Consider the following 20,744-nt stretch of genomic DNA (forward strand, 5'->3'; position numbering starts at 1 on the left):
AAGGACATGTATTCCTACTTCTACAAGAGATATTTCAAGGTTTTCCCATTCCAAATGAAGAAAGGAATCTAATCTCAAGTTTTACAAGGAAACATGAAGCCAAAGATGAGCAGAACTCTTCCCTATATAAGGGAGCACGAATTTTACATGAAAGGAGAGTCTCGGAGCACATTGAAGATGCCTATTGAGTGGAGATGACTCGTCCATCTTCCCTATCTTTTTTCTTTCCATTCAATCTTTTCATGTTTTTCCTATGTTTTATTTAGTTATCTTTTGCTAAACCTTTTTCTAAGGTTAGGATGATACCCTATCATGATTGTTTATGTACTTTGATGTTTTATTGATGGATTTATAGTTTCTTTATGATGAATGCTTAACCACTATTTGAATTGATGCTTTATGTTTAAGTTCTTTGATTGATCACCTTAGGGCACTACTACAAAAAATGCATCACACAACGGTGGAAATCTGTTGTGTGATTTGGACCATGTATGTCGTCTATCTCGATGTTGTGTGATGAGCACACTCCAACAATGGTGTTTCACTGTTGTGTGTATATGATAGACACAACGCATAAGTTAAAACTGTTGCACCGATTCTGCACATGCCAATGCCAAATTTTGGATGCGGCGCATTTAATTATTGTTTCGATGGTGATCAGACAACAAAAGTTAGTACACGCTGTTGTGGGCTAACTTTTCACACAATAGAAAAATGACACTCAGACAACAGAAGTAATACCATACTGTTGTTGGTTAACTTATCATACAACATAAAAATATGGCAACTGTTGTTGGTTATTCCTTCACACAACAGATATCATAAAGTAATTGTTGTATGTGTGAGGCTCAGTGTTGAATTCTTCACAAGTCATACAACATATTGTTTGTATACCGTTATGTGATTTAACATGGGACAAATGATATCTATTCTTTCTGTTGTGTGAGTACTAATGAGACAACAAAATTTTATACAGACCGTTGTGTGATTTAACATTGGACAACTGATAGTTATTTGTTCTGTTGTGTGAAGTTTAATGAGACGACAAAATTTGCTTGGTGCAGTTGTGTGATTATGCGCATTCATACAACGTAATGTAATTGACTGTTGTTTGATTATTTTCAATTCTTGACCTGAAGTATTTGCACCAAAATAATTCGCAATAGATAAGATTTAGGCATTGAAATACTCTAATTCAACAATCTAATGTACCAAAAGAGGTAGTATTCATGTATCCATCCATCCCATAAAACCAAAAAAGAAGGCATTCTAGCTAATTACATTGAAAGAAAGCAAAAGCTAATACAACTTGATTGTTCCAAAAACATGCACATATGCTGCATGTGAATATATGTATCAGCATATATAACTGAACAAATTGCCCTCTCCTTCAACCAACTTGATGACTCCTACATATATGAGTTGACGACAAATTTTGCCCATTCATTCCGGATTACATCAATGTCTTCTTGGCTATACATGTAGTTGCTTCTCCTCTCCCACTAAAACAGTTTTAAGTTAAGAACCCAACATTACCATACAGCTCATTCAAACACACAAAATATCAACTTTAGTAACACAAGTATATATCATTATATCTAGCGTGTACCTTATGAACAAACGATAGATCCTTATCTTCAATTATATCTCGCATTTATCTCATCACGAAGTAGCCACACTCCGTAGAGCTAGGTTGGGGAGGAATACCCTAAGCAAGACAGATACATTTAACAACAAAAGAACATAATCAAAATCTGCAATAGTTTATAAGGCAATTTAATTCTAACCTAGCTCAGACATACTTACCGCTAAATTGTTCCACAAAACTGAACTCCTACCTTTCCTCCTGCCTCTATGTGCATTATACATAGCAATGGCACTAAAGAAAAAAACAAGCACATTATCACTTACACACATGATTTTTTCCCAACACCATGCAAACAGTGATGGATATATGTATATATTGGTTCAAGTATAAAGAAATTTTAGTGACTGTAAACATGAATTTAAAATAAGCAGGTACTATAGAGACTATGACTTACATATCAACAATTGATCTCCATTCTCCAGTGGGTAACCGCCTCTTTAATGGATCCATGAAATAGACAGTGGCTTCCTCCGGATTCACAATAATAAGCATCCAATGATTACTACGTATAATGAAATAATCAGATTTGTGTTCTGTACCCATATTTATCAATACTTAACACAAATGCCAAGTGTTATGTATGTAACAAAGAACCTTCATGAATCACTTACTCTACGTTATAAGGCAGCAAGAAAATCTGATTTGGTTTTGCCTTTGAAAGCTGGGACTTGGCATGGCTGTCCCCATACCCGATTGCACCGATCATTGAAGGGTCAACAAAAGCAATTATATCCAGCATTTTATATCAAGTCAATACGTCAAAAGGGTACCTAACATTCCAATATACCAAGTTTGAATTCATTTGCAACAAGAAATTCACATCTATACATGTAAGGAAATAGCGTATATTACAAAGAATATAGACATCAGTTTCTATTTACCTCTGGTATACCACTATGCAGTTTCCAGTAACTTCCCTCATGCTGGCAATTCTTTCAACATCTGATCCTAGTATAAACGTCTTTCGTTGATACCCAAATACTTCATACTCCATTTCAAATGTGATAGCACGCCCATCTTGAAATGCCTCTTCACCCCAATTGCAAAGTATCTTCAATGGAGCTGGCAAGGAAGGTGCTAAAGACTTTAAGCTTGCAAGTACCTTAGCATTTTCATCTTCTTCCATTACTAATTTTTTTCTCTTCCTCTTGTCAGCTTTATCCTTAGTAAATTTCTACAATAAATTGAACTCAACTGATGTAAGATTTTCAAATCTTTGTAGCTACACAATTGACCAAATTAATTTCAAAAATGAAACTTATTTGTTATCAATTTTAATGAGAAATTACCTTGTCATGTGACATTATGACCAGCTCTTTTGGCCATGCTACCCAGCTCCCCATCGCTTGCCTAACAGTTAGTATTTCATCGGCCACAGGAAATGGAACTAAGGCTTTCTCATCTAGAGCACAATAGACTGAAACTCGCACATTATTATCCCCTAGTGGATAATCATGACAAGTTAGGGAGGAGTCATCGCATTCCATAACAGTAGCTAGAGCTACAATATGGTCAATTGACCCTAATGCCAACTTGGCATCAATCTCAACTCCTATAACCTGAAACAAACAAGAATACAATCGTTTATAAGAAACAGCTCACACCATATATTCATTCATAAATTTCAAGTCATATATAACTGTACTACTTTGCATTTTACCTAAACCAACATATATACCTTTGATTTTTCTTGCTGTGTTGTCAAATCTGTAGACCCTATAGGGTCATCATGCACCTGAGCTTGATCTTCTTCCAATTTTGCATTATCTACCACCTCAGCCAACTTGCCCTGGTCATTCTGTTTGTGGTTAATGGGGACAGATTTGGCATCCTTCTCCTTCTTCTTGGAAACCCTTTTAGGCACCAGCTTTTCTTCCATCGTATCTAAAAATTTTTGAACTGATTTCCCATCAAAACGAGTCGCTGCTTCTTCCATTACATCACATCTCACTTCACCAACACCGTGAATAAAGGTTTGAAAACAACTACCCACAGAAACATGCAGATTACTTTTCTCAGGAGTCCCACTATGCCTTCCATCTACCTTTGCTTCTAGCTCTGTAAATTTAGCAACCCAAAATGCCCTTTCTTCTGCAATTATCTGCCCCTTGGCCTCTTCAATGATCTTCTCTTTGTGCTCTTGTAAAATCTGCTCCTTGGCTTCTTCAATGATCTTCTCTTTTTGCTCTTGTAGAATTTTCTGCACACTCACTTTCACCGCCTCTTGGATGCTCTCCTTTATACGTTTAGGGAAGTGGAAGTAAACGGAGGGGTTCACATAACCTCCAACGCCTCTCACTCTTCCAGGATGCTCAGGAGTCCCCATAGCCAACGTCAATACATCATCACTTCCACTAGTGTTTAGTTTTCCACTAGCAACCTTCTCCTTCAAGGTAACCTAACACATTTATTTTATAAAACTTAAGCGGCTCATCAACATAACATTAAATATAGGCATTGATTTGAATCTTGATTGCACTCACAATTTTTTCAGCGCACTGCTTTGTCTCTTCATCCTTAAAGGTGCCCTACTTGGTCTAACGTGCTTTAATCCATAGTGTTGCTCTATCAATTTCTTCTCCTCCATTGATTCAGACTACCAAAAAGAATAGTTAATAACAATCGAAGCTCAAAATAATCAAGTACCTAACTTGGAAGAAATATTGTTAACTAACCAGCTCATCCTCCAACCCAGCATATCCCTTACGGGACATTCGATGCGGATATTTATTCTTGCGGCACCGCAAGTGTTGGGTCTTACTCATTTCCTGCAAAAACATTTCCACTTAACTAAATATCTTTTCATATGCATCCATTACAAAAACAATGTAACAACTATAATGTAAAACATACTAGAAACTTTTCATTAGTCTGTTCGGCTACAAATGAAGTCCAATGATCTGCATTAATAAATCTGTAATCATCTGGAGGATACGTTAATGATTCTGGGTCATCCAAGAAAGGGATAATGTAATTTGTAGTGAGTCGAGACTTGAACTCCCTCTATTTTGATGGAGCAGATTCAATTACCATTTTTCTGTTTTCAGGACCAAGCACAAATGGCACTTGTTTACACAAAGCATACAACAAATAAATGGATAAGTTTCAACTATTCCTTCGATATATAATGAATCACTGACCCATTTAGCTTAAGGAGAGACCAATTTTAATAAGCACCGCATACACTATATACCTGCACATGCTGCCGAATTTTCTCCTTCTCCTCGGGTGTCACTTCTCTCCATGTTTTCCTTATTATTGGTATCTTTCTGCGAGCTAACACACCGATGTATGATTGCATTTCCTTTGCCACTTTCCCACATGGAGTCCCTTTTCTGTTAAAGAGAACTGTTTTCTTTTGTCTTGTGCTTTTGCGCTTTGAAATACGAGACATTGTGACACAATGCTGCTTCAGAAGTTTCAATCCCCCCGTCTCTTCATCATCCTTCTTCTTCTTAGATTTCTTCTTCTTCTTCGAAATAGATGCTTAAGAGGATCTCGATGATGACTCCCCTAACTTGGACTTTGTCTTTGTCTTCTTTGGTTTCAATGTCTTATCCTTAGATTTGCTTGGTGATTGGACAGATTTAGATGGCGCCATTTTCTGCACAAACACATATCAGATTAGGGACTTATAACAAAAGTAATTCATCAATTAACACTGCACAAAAAAAAAATAAAAACACAAATATACCTGGACAGAGAGTTATTTAAAGCACACAACATATTCAAAAAAGGTAATTAACAAGTACAAGATCCGCTAAGCAACATGCATATATTGGCATATATGAAGCTTAAGTTTCATTCAATGAATTAAAAACACAGATCAGAGTACATTACAAAATAAAGAAATAAAACAACACTATAATAAAAGCAACTGCCATACTATCCATCGACAAATATATCTTCTTTTCCAACTCGCAGGCAGCCCATTTCTTCCTCATTAGTTAAGTGACCATAGAACTCAATAGATGGCATCGCAGCAGCGATGGGATGGTGATCAATTAAAATGTTACCAATCTCATCATCAGTTTCAAAGTCATAGTAATCTCAGTGTAAATCCAAGATCATCTACTTGAATACCCCTTCTGACTTGATACACATTTACGCAAGCGCACGTATCGTTGTCAAGATAGGGAAATATTATGCCCAAAGTTTATCGTACCACGGGGATTAGTGGCTAACCCACAATCCTTGGGTAATCGGAAATAAAGACACTTAGCAAACAAAGAAAAAGAAAAAAAAGAAAATAAATAAAAATGCTACTCTAAGGCACCAGGCCTTAGCAATGCTCGGCTTTGGTTTGCACCGAAGCCTAATCAAAGCTATGAGCCTAGTGATGACTATTTACAATGAAGTAGAAATTGTCACTGAAAATGTAATTTGCATTTCTAATAACTAAAGTGCAAGAATTTAAATAGAAACTTTAATTAATAACTAAATTAAATAAAGGAAGGAAAAGTAACAAATGAATATAGATATGGGATTGGTAGTTAGGGGTGATTCCTAACCCTAATTCAATGCTCTAGATGCTAATTTGATTTACGTGCAATTTATTAAAGATGGTAGAAGCCGTACCCAAGGCTTTTCAAGGCTCAAGGGCCGAAATTCTCTTTCATGGTATTCCTACTCCGGTTCAAGGGCCGTAGGAACTCACTTGACATGAATTAGAGCCGGTTCAAGGGTCACTAATTCACATCAAGAGGCCTAGAGTTCGAGGAATTAGGCAACCAAGCTCACCATAATTGCGATCAAGCTAATCAAGTAGTGAACCATGCTTGTACTTCCCACGAATATTAAATCGGAGTTCTAGCTCTAAAATCTAAGGATGTCATCCCCTAAATTTTAATCTAGAATATTAAAACACATACCCAAGAGTTGACAATTCCTAAGCATGCATTCTAATCGATTATCACAAAACACAAGCATCCAATCATTAACAAATTTCATATATAAATAAAATTAAGCATCCATTACATCAAATTTGGGCTAGGGCACACAACCCTAACCCCCAGCAAAGAAATTACTCACAACCCATAATTATGAACATCAAAGATACAAAATTCAAAGAGAAAAGATTACAGAAGTGTAGGAGAAAACAAAGGTAGCCACAATTAGCTAGAAAACTAATATGACTTCCCTTGAATTACAACTCCCACAAATACCTAAAGCTTGAATCTTGTAGCTCTTGATGAAATCTTGAAGCTTGTGTGAGAAATTCTATGAATACCCAAAAGAAAACTAAAACTATTATGAAAAATGGAGGAGAAGAAGGAGAGAGAGCAGCCCAAAGGGGCTGCCTCTGTTTGGTGTGGTGCGGCTACTGTAGCTGTTAGGGTTCTCTCTCTTTTATTTCTACCGAACTGCAAATATATATGGAGAGAATGGGTCTTGGGTTTTTATTTTGTGTGGCTTTGAAAGAGAAGGCCCATGATGGTGGTGCAACACGTGGCTGGTCACAAAGAGAGAGAAAAGAATGGCGGGCTGACCTTTTCTTCGTGAGAAAGAAGAAATGAGAGATATGAGGTCAACTGACGTGTGGCAGCGTGCTAGTGGCCAAAGAGAAAACAATGAGGTGATGGTGGGTGAGCAGCACGTGTAATGCGTTTTGGTAGTAAAAGAGAGAAAGAAATGTTGTTCCTCCTTGAATGATTAAACCCCAATGTTTAATTGTATTGCCGCCACGTGTCAAAAGGATAATTAAGCAATGGGTGATTAACCCATCATTCCTTGCACATGCTGCACCTTTTTTTTTGTTCTTAATTAACCAATTAAGCATAATTGCATTAATCAATTAACTTAATTGCTCAATTAAGATTTCCACAATTTCGTTTTTTTGCTAAAAACTCCGAATTGCTCCATTTCGCGTCATTTTCTCATAATTTCCGTAATTCCGCTTATTTTCTGCAAAATAAATAAAAAATAGATTAATTACATAATAATTTACTTGAGGATTAACTTATTTATAGTGTTTTAGATATAATTACACACATATAAATGCGTATAATCACACCCCCACACTTGAACTTTGCTTGTCCCCAAGCAAACTAAATGTAAATTAATAGCTAAAAATCTACTAACTCAAACACATATGCTCAAACATAAAGAAAGTGCGGTATTAGCCTTTCCAACCATAATCCTCGGAGAACTAATTATGTACATGACCATGAAGAAGATGTAAGCACAACATAAGATTTTTGAATTTGTGAGGCAATTAAGAAGCACATGTGAAAAATGCTCAAGTATATGCATGTGTTGACCATGTGTCAAATCAATCCACCACAATCAAATAGGCACATAGAACACCCGATATAACCCACTAAACTCACATAGGTTCACTAAATATTACCGCTCAAGTGTTTAGGGGCTATATGTATTTCACTCAAAAGCAATTTCACAACACGCGTCACCATATGCTTGCTCTTCGATCTCATCTCCGCTAGATAGCTCACAACATTCAAGATTAAGAGGTCTTTTATTTGGTTGTAATGGGGCTAAAGGAAAATGGCTAATAGAAATGAAGGATAGGGAAAGACAAAGTCCATGGAAATCGGTGAAGCAACTCTCTCTTATAGAGATATATGACTTTTGCTTTCGAATGCTAAGTCACTCACTCTAATCCCGATGTACAACGCACACTACACTATACTAAAATAAAAATAATACTAGCTTTTTTTTTTTTTTTTTGGTTCACCTTTTTCTTTTTCTATTTTTCTATTTTTTTTTCGTTTGAACAACTTCTTTTTCTTCTTTTTTTTTTTTTTTTTTTGAACTTTCTTTTCCAAACACACACTCACCCCCACACTTATTCTTTTGTAACCTCACACTTTTGATTTTTTTCTTTTTTTTCTTTTGAAGCACTGAGACATAAAGTCATTCTCTCGAATCGCTTCACCAACTACCATGGAATGGTAGGATAAAAGTGTATAGGCTAGGTAGGGATTTGTGGTGGTAATGAACAAAAAGGCTAAAATATATACATAGGCTCAAAGTGGCAGTCTAGTGGTAAATATCTTTGGGCACATGCTTCTTTGGCCATGGTGATATATAGTCCTAATGCCTCCATCTTTTCTATCATGTCGCAAGCTAAAAGTAGCCTTGAGAGGTCTCAAGCAAGTTCTAGATACGCAATGTCATGAAATTGTACACACATGAAAAAATAAGTGAATGAACGATGCATACACTATAGATATAGGCACAAAAGCTCACAAATAAGGGCATGCAAGTTAATCGAATAATCTATATGCTTCTCTAATTATGATGAACGAACCTAGCATAGGCTATGTGCACACATATAGTCAAGCATAGATCACATATGCACTCAATTACAAAACAAATTCAAGGTCCTATATCATGCTCAATCTATCCACAATCACAACAATCTAAGTCCATGTCTCGTCATTGGGGTTGGAAAAGGCATTAATAACCACTAAATTCTAATTACAAAAAGCTAATCTAAAAAATTTTTTTTTTTTTTTTTCATAGGCGCCCGAGCCCTCACCCCCACACTTAAAACCAACATTGTCCTCAATGTTGTCAAGTGAGCTCGAAAGCTAAATCCGTGTCAGATTTAGGCATGAGAGTGAAGTTCGGGCGAAGGCACAAAAATTAACTAAGAAAGTGTATATCTAAATGCGGAGAAAAGCTACGGAAACCCCCTTTGTAGACATCACCATTGCTCACGACCTTCGGAGAAGAAAATATGAGACACCAACCTCAAGGCACAAGGCCTTGACTTCCTTAACGTATGCTCCAAGCTAGCTCTAGGTGCTCGTGAAAAGATCAACTCCATTGAAAAATATGTAGTGTCCAAGAGCAATGCGTCACAAATAGCCCATCAAAGAATAAGGACAAAGATCCTCCATTAAAATTATAGGCTTGGTCACCTCCAATACACCTCACAACATCCCTATAATGACCACCATTGAAGAATTGAAGTGCAAGAAGTCCAACCACCCCGAGTGAACACAAACTAGTGAGTGCAGAAAACTTCCAGTAATGACCTTTCTGTCTTCAAATGCCCATATCTCATACTCAAAAAGTGATAATCAGGTGAGGTCACTTGAAATGGAAAGTAGACTCAGAGAGCTTTCTATCATATAAAGTTAGCCACCTATCTCCAATTGAAATGAAAATTAAAGCTGGTCAAACTTGCCAATCTGTCATGAAGTTTTCTGCTGACCCTCAGTCACCAAAACTGTAATATCTGAAGCTCCAGAGGTGCAAAGAGGGTGAGACCAACCGGATATGAAATTAGACTCATGAATATATCTGAAGGTAAAATTTCACTGAAGTATCATATCTGAGTCAAACATCTTTGGCCTCCAAACTCACTGATCTGTTCTGCAGTTTCTGCTGTGCCCTGTTTCTGACCTCTGTTACTTGGAACACTATATCTGAAGCTAAGAAGGTTCAAATCAAAATCTGTTTCTTCTGCATATAGATGACATGAGAAAATACATCTCTGAAAATTTTTAGCTCCAAATTGCTTAGGATGTAGAAGGTGTAGCTTCCCAAAGTCACTCTACAGTAGCTGCCTCTGTTCTGAACTTCATGCATTGACCATTAAATAAATAGAGCTCCAGTGACTGAAAGTGGCTGAAATTTTGGTACAAGATAGCAGACCCAAAGATAATAGTTTCAGAAATTTTCAGCTCAAATTACCATGTATATTGAAAACTATAGTTTCCCAAAGTCAACTGAACATCTGAACAAAAACTGCCCACTGCAGAATGCATTCTTTCTTCACACTTCCAACTCCGAACATCTCCCATCCTCCCAAAAAGATGGTAAAAAAGCCTTATTGATGCAAAATGAACAAGTAAATTTCAAAACCACCTAGGGTTGCCTCCCTAGAAGCGCTTGTTTTTAAAGACCCCAAGCCGGTCCATAGAACATGATCTTGTTAAGGTGGATACTTCTCAAGTACGACCACCCTATTGTTTGGGGCTAAGGGACTCCTTGACGTGTCATAGAGGCAAGACCAAGAGCTACATAAGAATACTCCAATTGGTGGCCAAAAGTATAGCTTCTTAATCTTCCTCTTCTTCTCAATTTTTCTTCTAGGAGCTATCCATGCCTTCTCCTTCTCAAGTGGTGTAGAAATGATGCACATAGGAACAATAGGTGGTAGAAGCTCTTGAGAGTGATGGGAAAGGGTGAGTGCAAGTGCTCCACTTCCTTTCCAATCCATCACCTCATTGTAGAAACATTGACCACCTAATGGTGGATTGAGAGGTAAATTTACCTTGATCCCAATCCTCTCATTAATAACATAAGTGCTCAATATTCTACAATCCACCTTGGGAAGCTCATGATGGATCTCCTTGGATGTAGGAGGAGAGAAAGTCCTTGGCTTTTCAACTTCTTCTTTACAAGGTAGTGAAGGACTCTCTTCTTCGATGGGAATATCAACCTCAACAAATAAGGGATTATGGTGTATGACTTCGAGCTCCGCATCCTCCTCAATGAACAAAGGATTATGGTGTATAACTTCAAATTCCGCATCCTCCTCACTAGACAAGACATCATCTTCTTCGGAATCATCTTCAAATATCTCCCCTCCATTAGGAAGCTTAGATTCCCAATATTGCACCAATTCCTCCGAAGTGTAGTCACTCACCCTACTTGCATCGAAACTTTCATAACCAAGCTCACTTTCTTGTACATCAACATCACTATCATCATTTTCAACTTGCATAAAGGATTCTTGCTCAAGATGCTCGATGTACACTTCTTCTCTTGAAATAGGCTCCACTTGGTCAAAGAAAGATTCATGCTCATAAATGGTGAAGGGTGGCTCTTGTGCAAGACTAGCCTTAAGTTGGTCATTGGATTGTATAAGCATCTCTTGAGAAGCTTGCAATCGAGCTTGGGAGGCTTGCAAGAGAGCTTGAGAAGCTTGCAATTGAGCTAGTAGTCCTTCAACGAATTCCTTCCTAGGCTCATAAGCTTGATAACCTTCACCATATAAACTTTCTTGCTCATATCCCCATGGGTCTTCCCATCCATAGCTCCATTGATCCATAGCTCAATAAGATAAGAATTATGCACCTATGAGTTCCCAAAAGTAAGATTAGTAACAAAACAAAAACAAAAAAATAGAAAATATAAAATTGGAGAATAAGCAAACAAAATATAACAACCAAATTTTTTTTTAATTATTTTTTTTTTAATACCAAAACAAAAATATGCTAAAGTGACCTAGAACCAATTTACCAAGGGATTAAGGCTATTAAACCCTAATCCCCGGCAACGGCGCCATTGACTTGATACACATTTACGCAAGCGCACGTATCGTTGTCAAGATAGGGAAATATTATGCCCAAAGTTTATCGTACCACGGAGATTAGTGGCTAACCCACAATCCTTGGGTAATCGGAAATAAAGACACTTAGCAAACAAAGAAAAAGAAAAAAAAAGAAAATAAATAAAAATGCTACTCTAAGGCACCAAGCCTTAGCAATGCTCGGCTTTGGTTTGCACCGAAGCCTAATCAAAGCTATGAGCCTAGTGATGACTATTTACAATGAAGTAGAAATTGTCACTGAAAATGTAATTTGCATTTCTAATAACTAAAGTGCAAGAATTTAAATAGAAACTTTAATTAATAACTAAATTAAATAAAGGAAGGAAAAGTAACAAATGAATATAGATATGGGATTGGTAGTTAGGGGTGATCCTAACCCTAATTCAATGCTCTAGATGCTAATTTGATTTACGTGAAATTTATTAAAGATGGTAGAAGCCGTACCCAAGGCTTTTCAAGGCTCAAGGGCCGAAATTCCCTTTCATGGTATTCCTACTCCGGTTCAAGGGCCGTAGGAACTCACTTGACATGAATTAGAGCCGGTTCAAGGGTCACTAATTCACATCAAGAGGCCTAGAGTTCGAGGAATTAGGCAACCAAGCTCACCATAATTGCGATCAAGCTAATCATGTAGTGAACCATGCTTGTACTTCCCATGAATATTAAATCGGGGTTCTAGCTCTAAAATCTAAGGATGTCATCCCCTAAATTTTAATCTAGAATATTAAAACACATACCCAAGAGTTGACAATTCCTAAGCATGCATTCTAATCGATTATCACAAAACACAAGCATCCAATCATTAACAAATTTCATATATAAATAAAAGGGAAAATTTCACAAACAGTACACCAAGTAAAGGCCACTAATAATTCTTATACATAAAGTTTCAAACCAATCATTTCGGTACACGAAATCTGAAACTCGATCCACTATCAGTACATGACGTTAATGACACCGTTAATTTGACACCAAAATGTCTATTATGCCCTCAATTCTTTTTTTTTTAATAATTTTTTTTTTCTATTCTTTTTTTTTTTCCTTCGTTTTTATAATTTATCTCTTTCTTCTTCCTTCTTCCGGCTCCAGGATGTGAACTTTGCCCATCAAATTATTAAATTAAAGTCCTCCTCGCTGTATACTATATCCCAACCTCTTGTCTCTTCCTCCTTTCTTCTTCTTCTTCTTCTGCTTCACTCTCCCTGTTGGAGTCCAGATCGCTCTGGTCCGACCCGGAAGTCATCAACTCATGGGAGCTCAAGGCCGGCCTCGACGCCAACAGCTTCCGGTTCTCGCCGCTCCTGCCGCCGAAACCCTTCTCGATTCGGACCCCGAAAACCGCGGATAAAGAGAACTCCAACCCGAACCGGTCTGTTTTAGTCAAAGGCCCGCTCGACCGGTTCGAGAGTATATGCCCGCCGGGGGGAGAGAACAAACTGGTGCTGTATACGACGTCATTGCGGGGAGTGCGGAAGACTTTCGAGGCGTGCAATGCGGTCCGGGCGGCGATGGAGAATCTCGGCGTGATGGTCTGCGAGAGTGACGTGTCGATGGATCGCGGAATCTGAGAAGAGTTGAATGACTTGATGGAGGGGAAAGGCAGAGACGCGGCGGTGCCGCGGAGGTTGTTTTTGAAGGGAAGATATATGGGTGGATCCGAGGAGGTGTTGAAGATTGTGGAGGAGGGGTTGTTGGGGGAGATTCTAGAAGGTCTACCCAAGAAGCGGGTCGGGTCGGTTTGCGAAGGGTGCGGAGAAGCGAAATTCTTGCCGTGTTTTCAGTGCAATGGGAGTTCGAAGATGGTGCTGGTGGTGAAAGAAGACGAGGTGGTGGTGGGGCAGAGGCAGGGAGGCGGCGGCACGGTGGTCGTGAGGTGTCCCGAGTGTAATGAGAATGGGTTGGTGCTCTGCCCAATTTGTAGCTGATTTTTCTGATGAAGCAGAAAGCTCAAAGCTTGGGTTTTGTAAGATTTTTTGAATTCTGTCTATTATAGTAAGATATTTAGTTTCTTATTTGGGGACTCTTCTTGAGTTTCTGGGAAATGACTCTCTCTCTCTCTTTTTTGTCTGTTTATATATGTATGTTGTGGTTTGAGAAGATCTTCTATTTGCTTCAACAATGCATAGGTTTAAAATACATGAACAAACAATTAGAGAGATAAAGGAGCAGGCTTTTCATTATAGAACTATTGATTCATAATGCCAGGTTAAATTACATGGAAAGAACGGAGTGACTGAAACTGAAGAACAGAAGGTGGGTTTTCATCGTGGGTGAGCTCGGAGTGATGGGCAAAGTTCACATCGTGGAGCCGGAAGAAGGAAGAAGAAAGAGATAAAAACGAAGGAAAAAAAAAAGAATAGAAAAAAAAATTATTTAAAAAAAAAAAGAATTGAGGGCATCATAGACATTTTGGTGTCAAGTTAACGGCGTCAATGACGCCGTGTACTGATAGTGAGTCGAGTTTCAGATTTCATGTACCGAAATGATTGGTTTGAAACTTTATGTATAAGAATTATTAGTGGCCTTTACTTGGTGTACTGTTTGCGAAATTTTCCCTAAATAAAATTAAGCATCCATTACATCAAATTTGGGCTAGGGCACACAACCCTAACCCCCAGCAAAGAAATTACTCACAACCCATAATTATGAACATCAAAGATACAAAATTCAAAGAGAAAAGATTATAGAAGTGTAGGAGAAAACAAAGGTAGCCACAATTAGCTAGAAAACTAATATGACTTCCCTTGAATTACAACTCCCACAAATACCTAAAGCTTGAATCTTGTAGCTCTTGATGAAATCTTGAAGCTTGTGTGAGAAATTCTATGAATACCCAAAAGAAAACTAAAACTATTATGAAAAATGGAGGAGAAGAAGGAGAGAGAGCAGCCCAAAGGGGCTGCCTCTGTTTGGTGTGGTGCGGCTACTGTAGCTGCTAGGGTTCTCTCTCTTTTATTTCTGCCGAACTGCAAATATATATGGAGAGAATGGGTCTTGGGTTTTTATTTTGTGTGGCTTTGAAAGAGAAGGCCCATGATGGTGGTGCAACACGTGGCTGGTCACAAAGAGAGAGAAAAGAATGGTGGGCTGACCTTTTCTTCGTGAGAAAGAAGAAATGAGAGATATGAGGTCAACTGACGTGTGGCAGCGTGCTAGTGGCCAAAGAGAAAACAATGAGGTGATGGTGGGTGAGCAGCACGTGTAGTGCGTTTTGGTAGTAAAAGAGAGAAAGAAATGTTGTTCCTCCTTGAATGATTAAACCCCAATGTTTAATTGTATTGCCGCCACGTGTCAAAAGGATAATTAAGCAATGGGTGATTAACCCATCATTCCTTGCACATGCTGCACCTCTTTTTTTTGTGCTTAATTAACCAATTAAGCATAATTGCATTAATCAATTAACTTAATTGCTCAATTAAGATTTCCACAATTTCGTCTTTTTGCTAAAAACTCCGAATTGCTCCATTTCGCGTCATTTTCTCATAATTTCCGTAATTCCGCTTATTTTCTGTAAAATAAATAAAAAATAGATTAATTACATAATAATTTACTTGAGGATTAACTTATATATAGTGTTTTAGATATAATTACACATATATAAATGTGTATAATCACCTTCCATTCTCTACCCAATCACACTTAAATATAGGGATCCTAAATTTTTCATAGTCGAGCTCCAATATTTCATTGATCACCCCATAGAAGCTCATGTCATCAGTAACCAGCCCTTTACCCCTAGCACTTGCAACTTGTGATGTCTCAGCAAGCAAGTATACACCACTGTTTTGCGTCGATCGAAGATCATCACGAGCCTTTGTGTTATACTGAACTCCCCTTATTTTGTAACCACTAAACTTTGGAACTTCATTGCTTGGTTTATCTGCAAGCCACCTCACAATCTCGGGAATGTCACAACTTGGTTCACTGAGTTGACCAGCAACTTGCATAATTAGCAACATAACAGTTAATGTCTTATAATTAGAAATTTATATGAGGTAATGTCTTATAATTAGCAATTTACTGAAAACATTTACCCTCACCTTCAACCAATCAGCAAATGTTTTGTTTTGCTTGTCCGTAGGCCACTTTTTATTATTTTTGAATCTTGGAAACTTATTCTTCAAATATTCCATGTGTTCACTGCAACAACCAACGAACAGGGTATAATTAGTGAATATAGTGTCTACTTTACTTAAAATTTTAACATAAATCATAATATTAGACAGAGGGGCAGTAAATTACCTAAAGTAGCTTCTGATTTCATCTGTGTTTTGAAGCACACAGAGATGAGCTTGGTCAAATAACTTGCCATAGACACTGACAACAGTAGCTCCTGAGGTCGGCTTGTCTTCTCTGTTTGGGGCAGTTGGGATGCCAACAGTAGTATCATTGAAAAAACTTTCTGCTATAAATTCAACCGCCTCTTCAGCAATATAACACCCGGCAATACAACCTTCTGGCCGATTTCTATTGCGAACATATCCTTTACATACCTTCATATACCTCTCGAATGGATACATCCATCAAAAGAAAACCGGTCCACATAACTCCACCTCTCTAACTAGGTGGACCGTTAGATGAACCATTATGTCAAAAAAGGATGGGGGGAAATATTTTTCCAATTCACACAATGTTTCAACAGATCACTTTGGATTTTTGACAGGCTTGACACATCAATAGTCTTGCTGCAGATTTCGTTGAAAAACAGGCATAGCCTAATCACATCAATTCTAACCGGCTTTTCAAGCACATCTCGGATGGCAATAGAGAGGAGTTGCTGCATTAAAGCATGACAATCATGGGATTTAAGTCCACTAAGCCTTAAATCATCCATGGAAACTAGATTTGATATGTTGGAAGAATAGTCTTCAGGAACCTTCATATTAAAAAAAGACCCATACATACATCTTTTTTTCATCTACAGTTAAGTTCCAACTTGCTAATGGCAAGCGCTGTTTTCTGGGACCTTCAAAATTATGCTGCAGTCCTAATCTAATACCCAGTTCTACCAAATCCAACCGTTTTTTCACCCAATCTTTTGTTTTTCCAGGAATATTTAACAAGGTCCCTATTAGACTATCGCATACATTTTTTTTTTCAATATGCATCACATCAAGGCAGTGCCGAACCGATAGAAATTTCCAATAAGCAAGTTCAAAAAATATAGACTTTTTCTTCCAACAAGGCCTGGTTTCATCCTCGGCACCCTTATATGGAGGATGAGGATATTTCTTCCCAAAAGGCCACTTTTCAACTTCCTCCTCTACCCTACACAATACTTCTTCACATGTCAAAGGCACAGGAGGAGGTGAATGCTCAAGGAAGTTGTTGAAGGCAGCATTCTGCTTTCGATAGGGATGGTTTCTGCCTAAAAATCTTCGATGCCCAATGTATGCCATTTTCCCTCCATTAACTAGCCTTGTAGGTTTTGTTTTTTCAAGGCAAATAGGGCATGCATTATACCTCTTAACAATACTCCCAGAAAGGTTACCATAAGCTGGAAAATCATTTATTGTCCAAAATAGTAAACCCCTAAGAGTAAAGTATTCATTTTGTCTTGCATCATAAACTCCCCTAACTCCTTCCCACAACAATTTTAAGTCATCTATTAAAGGTTCCAAGTAGACATCGATGTCATTTCCTGGTTGTTTTGGCCCTGATATCAATAATATTAACATCATATGTTTCCTCTTCATTATTAAACATGGAGGCAGATTGTAGGTCACAAGAATTACTGGCCAAGAACTATACTTGCTACTTAATGAACTATGGGGATTGAACCCATCTGATGACAATGCAAGTCTAAGGTTTCTAGGGTCAGAACCAAAGTCCGACCATTTTTCATCTACTAACTTCCATGAAGCTACATCTGCCAGATGACGCATCAAGCCGTCATGTTTTCTATCAGTAGCATGCCAAGTCAGACTCTTACAAGTTTCACTTGATTGAAACATTTTTTTGAATCTAGGAATAGGGGGAAAGTACCATAGTACCTTTGCAGGTACACCATCCCTCTCTTTGAAGTTTTTACCTATTTTCCACCTTGAAAGACCGCATCTAGGGCATTTAGTTTCATCAACATACTCTTTTCTATACAGAATACAATCATTTGGGCAAGCATAAATTTTAGTGTAATCCATTCCTAGAGCACTCAAGGTCTTCTTTGTGTTATACACAGAGGCAGGTATCTCATTGCCTACTGGAAGAAACTCTGCAAAGGCAATCAACCAATTAGAGTAAGCACTATAACTCATACCATGCTTGGCTTTCAAGTTGTAAAGTCTTACAAGGACATTCAACTTTGTGTGCCTATCACAACCCGGGTATAACGATTTATTGGCATCATCAACAAACTGTCTAAACTCATTACACTCATTTGAAAGCCCTTCATCCTCATCATCTTCCAACTCCATGTCACTACCTAACTCTACTTCATATTCTGCCCCCTCATTACACTGCACAGACTCAGATTGATCTGAATCATATTCCATGCTATTGGTATCTTCATATGTTCCTGAATCCACGACAGCCTCCCCATGTCCAATCCATTTATCATAACTCTCATCAATTCCATGTACAAATAAATGGTCCCTAATTACTAAACTCGAGAACTATTCTACATTTCCACACTTCGTGCAAGGACAGCTAATGTGATTGGGGTCTCTAGCATTATCCAAGGCAAACTTACAGAACTGAATCACCCCTAACTTATATTCACGAGATCTCCTATCTGCAACCATCCATGTTCTATCCATCTATACTACGCACAAACAAAAAAGCAATCAGGAAGACAAGCTTAATCAATGCTATATCAACAGGAATGCAAACCAGAAAACACAAAAGCAAATTTTTGGGTTTCTTTTAAACTGTCAATACTGGAACAGGGAATCTCAGTGTGCAATGGGCTGAAATAGCTACCAAGCCAAGATTATGTTTTATCCGATATACCTTTAGTAAAAAAAAAAAAAACAAAGAGAGACGGAGAGAGAGAGATAGAGAGAGAAAAGTAGAAAAAAATAAATAAAAAAGGATTAAAAAAATAAAAAGAGAGAAAAACAGAGAGAGGAAAAAAAAAAAAAGGAAGTGAGGGGTATAATAGTCATTTTGGACCTGTTGTGTGAGAATTCGAGAGAATAAGAACTAACTTGTTTAATTTAAAAGGTGAGGGACTGAACTGTTTTCTGGAGCAAAGTACAGGGAGTAACAAGTATTTAACCATTTTTGTTAACTCTCGAATAAATGTTGGATTCATTCTTGGTAATTGTGCTAATCTTGATGTCATGAAAGTATGAGATTTTTGAGACTAACATTGAAAGGCTTAGTGTGTTTTTGTTTGTTTTGTTTTGTGTTTTTAGTTTTCATTGTTTTGCTCAAGGACAAGCAAAGTCTAAGTGTGGGGGTATTTGATGTGCTCATATTTTCCTGTATTTCTTTGCCTCTTAATCTTGGTTTTTATGTTAGTATGGCAAAGAAATAGCCACTATACTAAAACCGCACGACTCGTTAGTTATCTCTCTCTCACAGACGTCAAACTGATTCAAAACTGTTCGTCCCTCCATACACGACTCTCTCTCTCTCTCTGACCTCAATACTCACCGTTGAACGGCCACTACGCTTGCAGGTCTTGCAACGGTTCTCCCTTTTTCCGGCTTTGGAGGTATCGAAACAGGTAAAAATTCAATTTCTGACTTCATTTTTCAGAATTTCATGTTTTCAGCGGACTCTATTGCATAAAACTTTGATGTAAACATGTTAATAGCTTAATTTGGGTTCATATTTTGTGAAAACCGACTTTGGATGAGTGGAAATCTGTGAAATCTTCTGGATCATACTTGCGAAATACAGTTATGAAAGTTGGTTTTTGAACATAAAGTGAAAATTGAGTGAAAATGCAGACTGATTGAAAGCCTATTGTGGTGTCCTAACCATAAAAGATATAACATTATTGCCTCCCAGTGGACTTTGTATTAGGGGCCAAGATCTATTCTCTGTTCAACAATGTGAGCAATCTGTTATTGGATAAGTGGGCACAAACAATTAAAGGTGGAGTGATTGGGGAAATTATTGCAATGTAAATGTGGTGTTTTTTTGCTGGTCTACTGGGGGGGGGGGGGTAGTAGACATATTATTGGCCCCCAGTAGACTTTGTACTACTAGGGGACAATGATCACTTTTATGTTCATTAAATCGCAGTAATCGGATATTACAATGTAACTGTAGTGTTTTTTTGTTTGTCTATGGGGGGCCAATAGACATATTATAGGCCAATGTGTGTCAGTGGTTCATTAACCAACTGTAATCAAGGCTTTCAAATGTCTTCTTTTTTTTGTGCTTGTTAAAAGGCAGTAGTCTGTAAATGACTTGAATCGAGCGGTCAAATGTTGGTCTAGTAGAGGGTAATGACAGGTTATTGCCCTCAATAATTTGGTGCTTTGATAGGTTACCTGTTGTTTTCTGTGTAATAAAGTCCAATACTCTATGAATCCTACACATTTTTGGTGGTCTATTGTGGGGCAGTAAAGACATTATTGCCGCCCCATAATTTCTTTTTTAGTTGTCAGTATTGTTTTCTTTTTTACTATAAGATGATCATTTTGGTTTTGCTTGTGCGTAGAATGGCTAGACCAAAGTTCACCTTGATCAGTGACTCCGAAGAAGATGTATGGAGTTCTGAGAGTTCTGACCAAGGTACAAAGTCAACATTTGACCAGCCTCTGCAACAAAAATTAGACCAAATAAGAAAGAGGAAGAAGCAATTTCCGATGAAGAATCTGCTGATGAGGACGT

The 20,744-nt window shown here is 37.8% G+C and overlaps 2 protein-coding genes and 1 pseudogene across 5 annotated transcripts; 1 reads left to right on the forward strand and 2 right to left on the reverse strand.

The window, feature by feature from the left end:
- Positions 1-1,253: 1,253 nt before the first annotated feature.
- On the reverse strand, positions 1,254-6,962 carry LOC112190476. 4 transcript variants are annotated; one of them, XM_040513008.1, is made up of 13 exons: positions 6,814-6,962; positions 4,842-5,252; positions 4,502-4,685; positions 4,324-4,416; positions 4,132-4,244; positions 3,327-4,046; positions 2,938-3,207; positions 2,530-2,822; positions 2,260-2,418; positions 2,043-2,150; positions 1,807-1,879; positions 1,610-1,708; positions 1,254-1,502 (listed from the first exon to the last, which is right to left on the reverse strand). In XM_040513008.1, the coding sequence occupies exons 6-9, from the start codon at positions 3,972-3,974 to the stop codon at positions 2,394-2,396; spliced, it is 1,236 nt and encodes a 411-aa protein (XP_040368942.1). In that variant the 5' UTR covers positions 3,975-4,046; positions 4,132-4,244; positions 4,324-4,416; positions 4,502-4,685; positions 4,842-5,252; positions 6,814-6,962; the 3' UTR covers positions 1,254-1,502; positions 1,610-1,708; positions 1,807-1,879; positions 2,043-2,150; positions 2,260-2,393. The 4 variants fall into 4 exon arrangements, with proteins under 4 accessions (XP_040368942.1, XP_040368941.1, XP_024185678.2 ...); XM_040513007.1 differs by having other exon boundaries at positions 4,502-4,713; XM_024329910.2 differs by lacking the exon at positions 4,502-4,685.
- A 4,741-nt stretch (positions 6,963-11,703) lies between these two features.
- On the forward strand, positions 11,704-14,222 carry LOC112165472 (annotated as a pseudogene).
- Positions 14,223-15,568: 1,346 nt separating this feature from the next.
- Positions 15,569-18,448, reverse strand: LOC112165478. The gene is made up of 5 exons (XM_024302003.1): positions 17,087-18,448; positions 16,693-16,833; positions 16,200-16,450; positions 15,979-16,097; positions 15,569-15,897 (listed from the first exon to the last, which is right to left on the reverse strand). The coding sequence occupies exons 1-5, from the start codon at positions 18,446-18,448 to the stop codon at positions 15,569-15,571; spliced, it is 2,202 nt and encodes a 733-aa protein (XP_024157771.1).
- Between the last annotated feature and the right edge of the window lie 2,296 nt (positions 18,449-20,744).

This window comes from Rosa chinensis, chromosome 1, assembly GCF_002994745.2.
Source record: "Rosa chinensis cultivar Old Blush chromosome 1, RchiOBHm-V2, whole genome shotgun sequence".
NCBI lineage: Eukaryota > Viridiplantae > Streptophyta > Magnoliopsida > Rosales > Rosaceae > Rosa > Rosa chinensis.

Excerpts from the sequence above, each read along its gene's own strand:
- LOC112190476 (XM_024329910.2), bottom strand. The coding sequence starts at position 3,974 with ATGGGGACTCCTGAGCATCCTGGAAGAGTGAGAGGCGTTGGAGGTTAT. Across the intron at positions 2,823-2,937 it reads TCATAATGTCACATGACAAG|AAATTTACTAAGGATAAAGC; the intron begins GTAATTTCTCAT and ends AATTTATTGTAG. Across the intron at positions 2,419-2,529 it reads TGCATAGTGGTATACCAGAG|GTACCCTTTTGACGTATTGA; the intron begins GTAAATAGAAAC and ends TTGGAATGTTAG.
- LOC112165478 (XM_024302003.1), bottom strand. The coding sequence starts at position 18,448 with ATGGAATATGATTCAGATCAATCTGAGTCTGTGCAGTGTAATGAGGGG. Across the intron at positions 16,451-16,692 it reads GAGATGTGCTTGAAAAGCCG|GTATGTAAAGGATATGTTCG; the intron begins GTTAGAATTGAT and ends AGGTATATGAAG. Across the intron at positions 15,898-15,978 it reads GGTGAGGGTAAATGTTTTCA|TTGCTGGTCAACTCAGTGAA; the intron begins GTAAATTGCTAA and ends TAATTATGCAAG.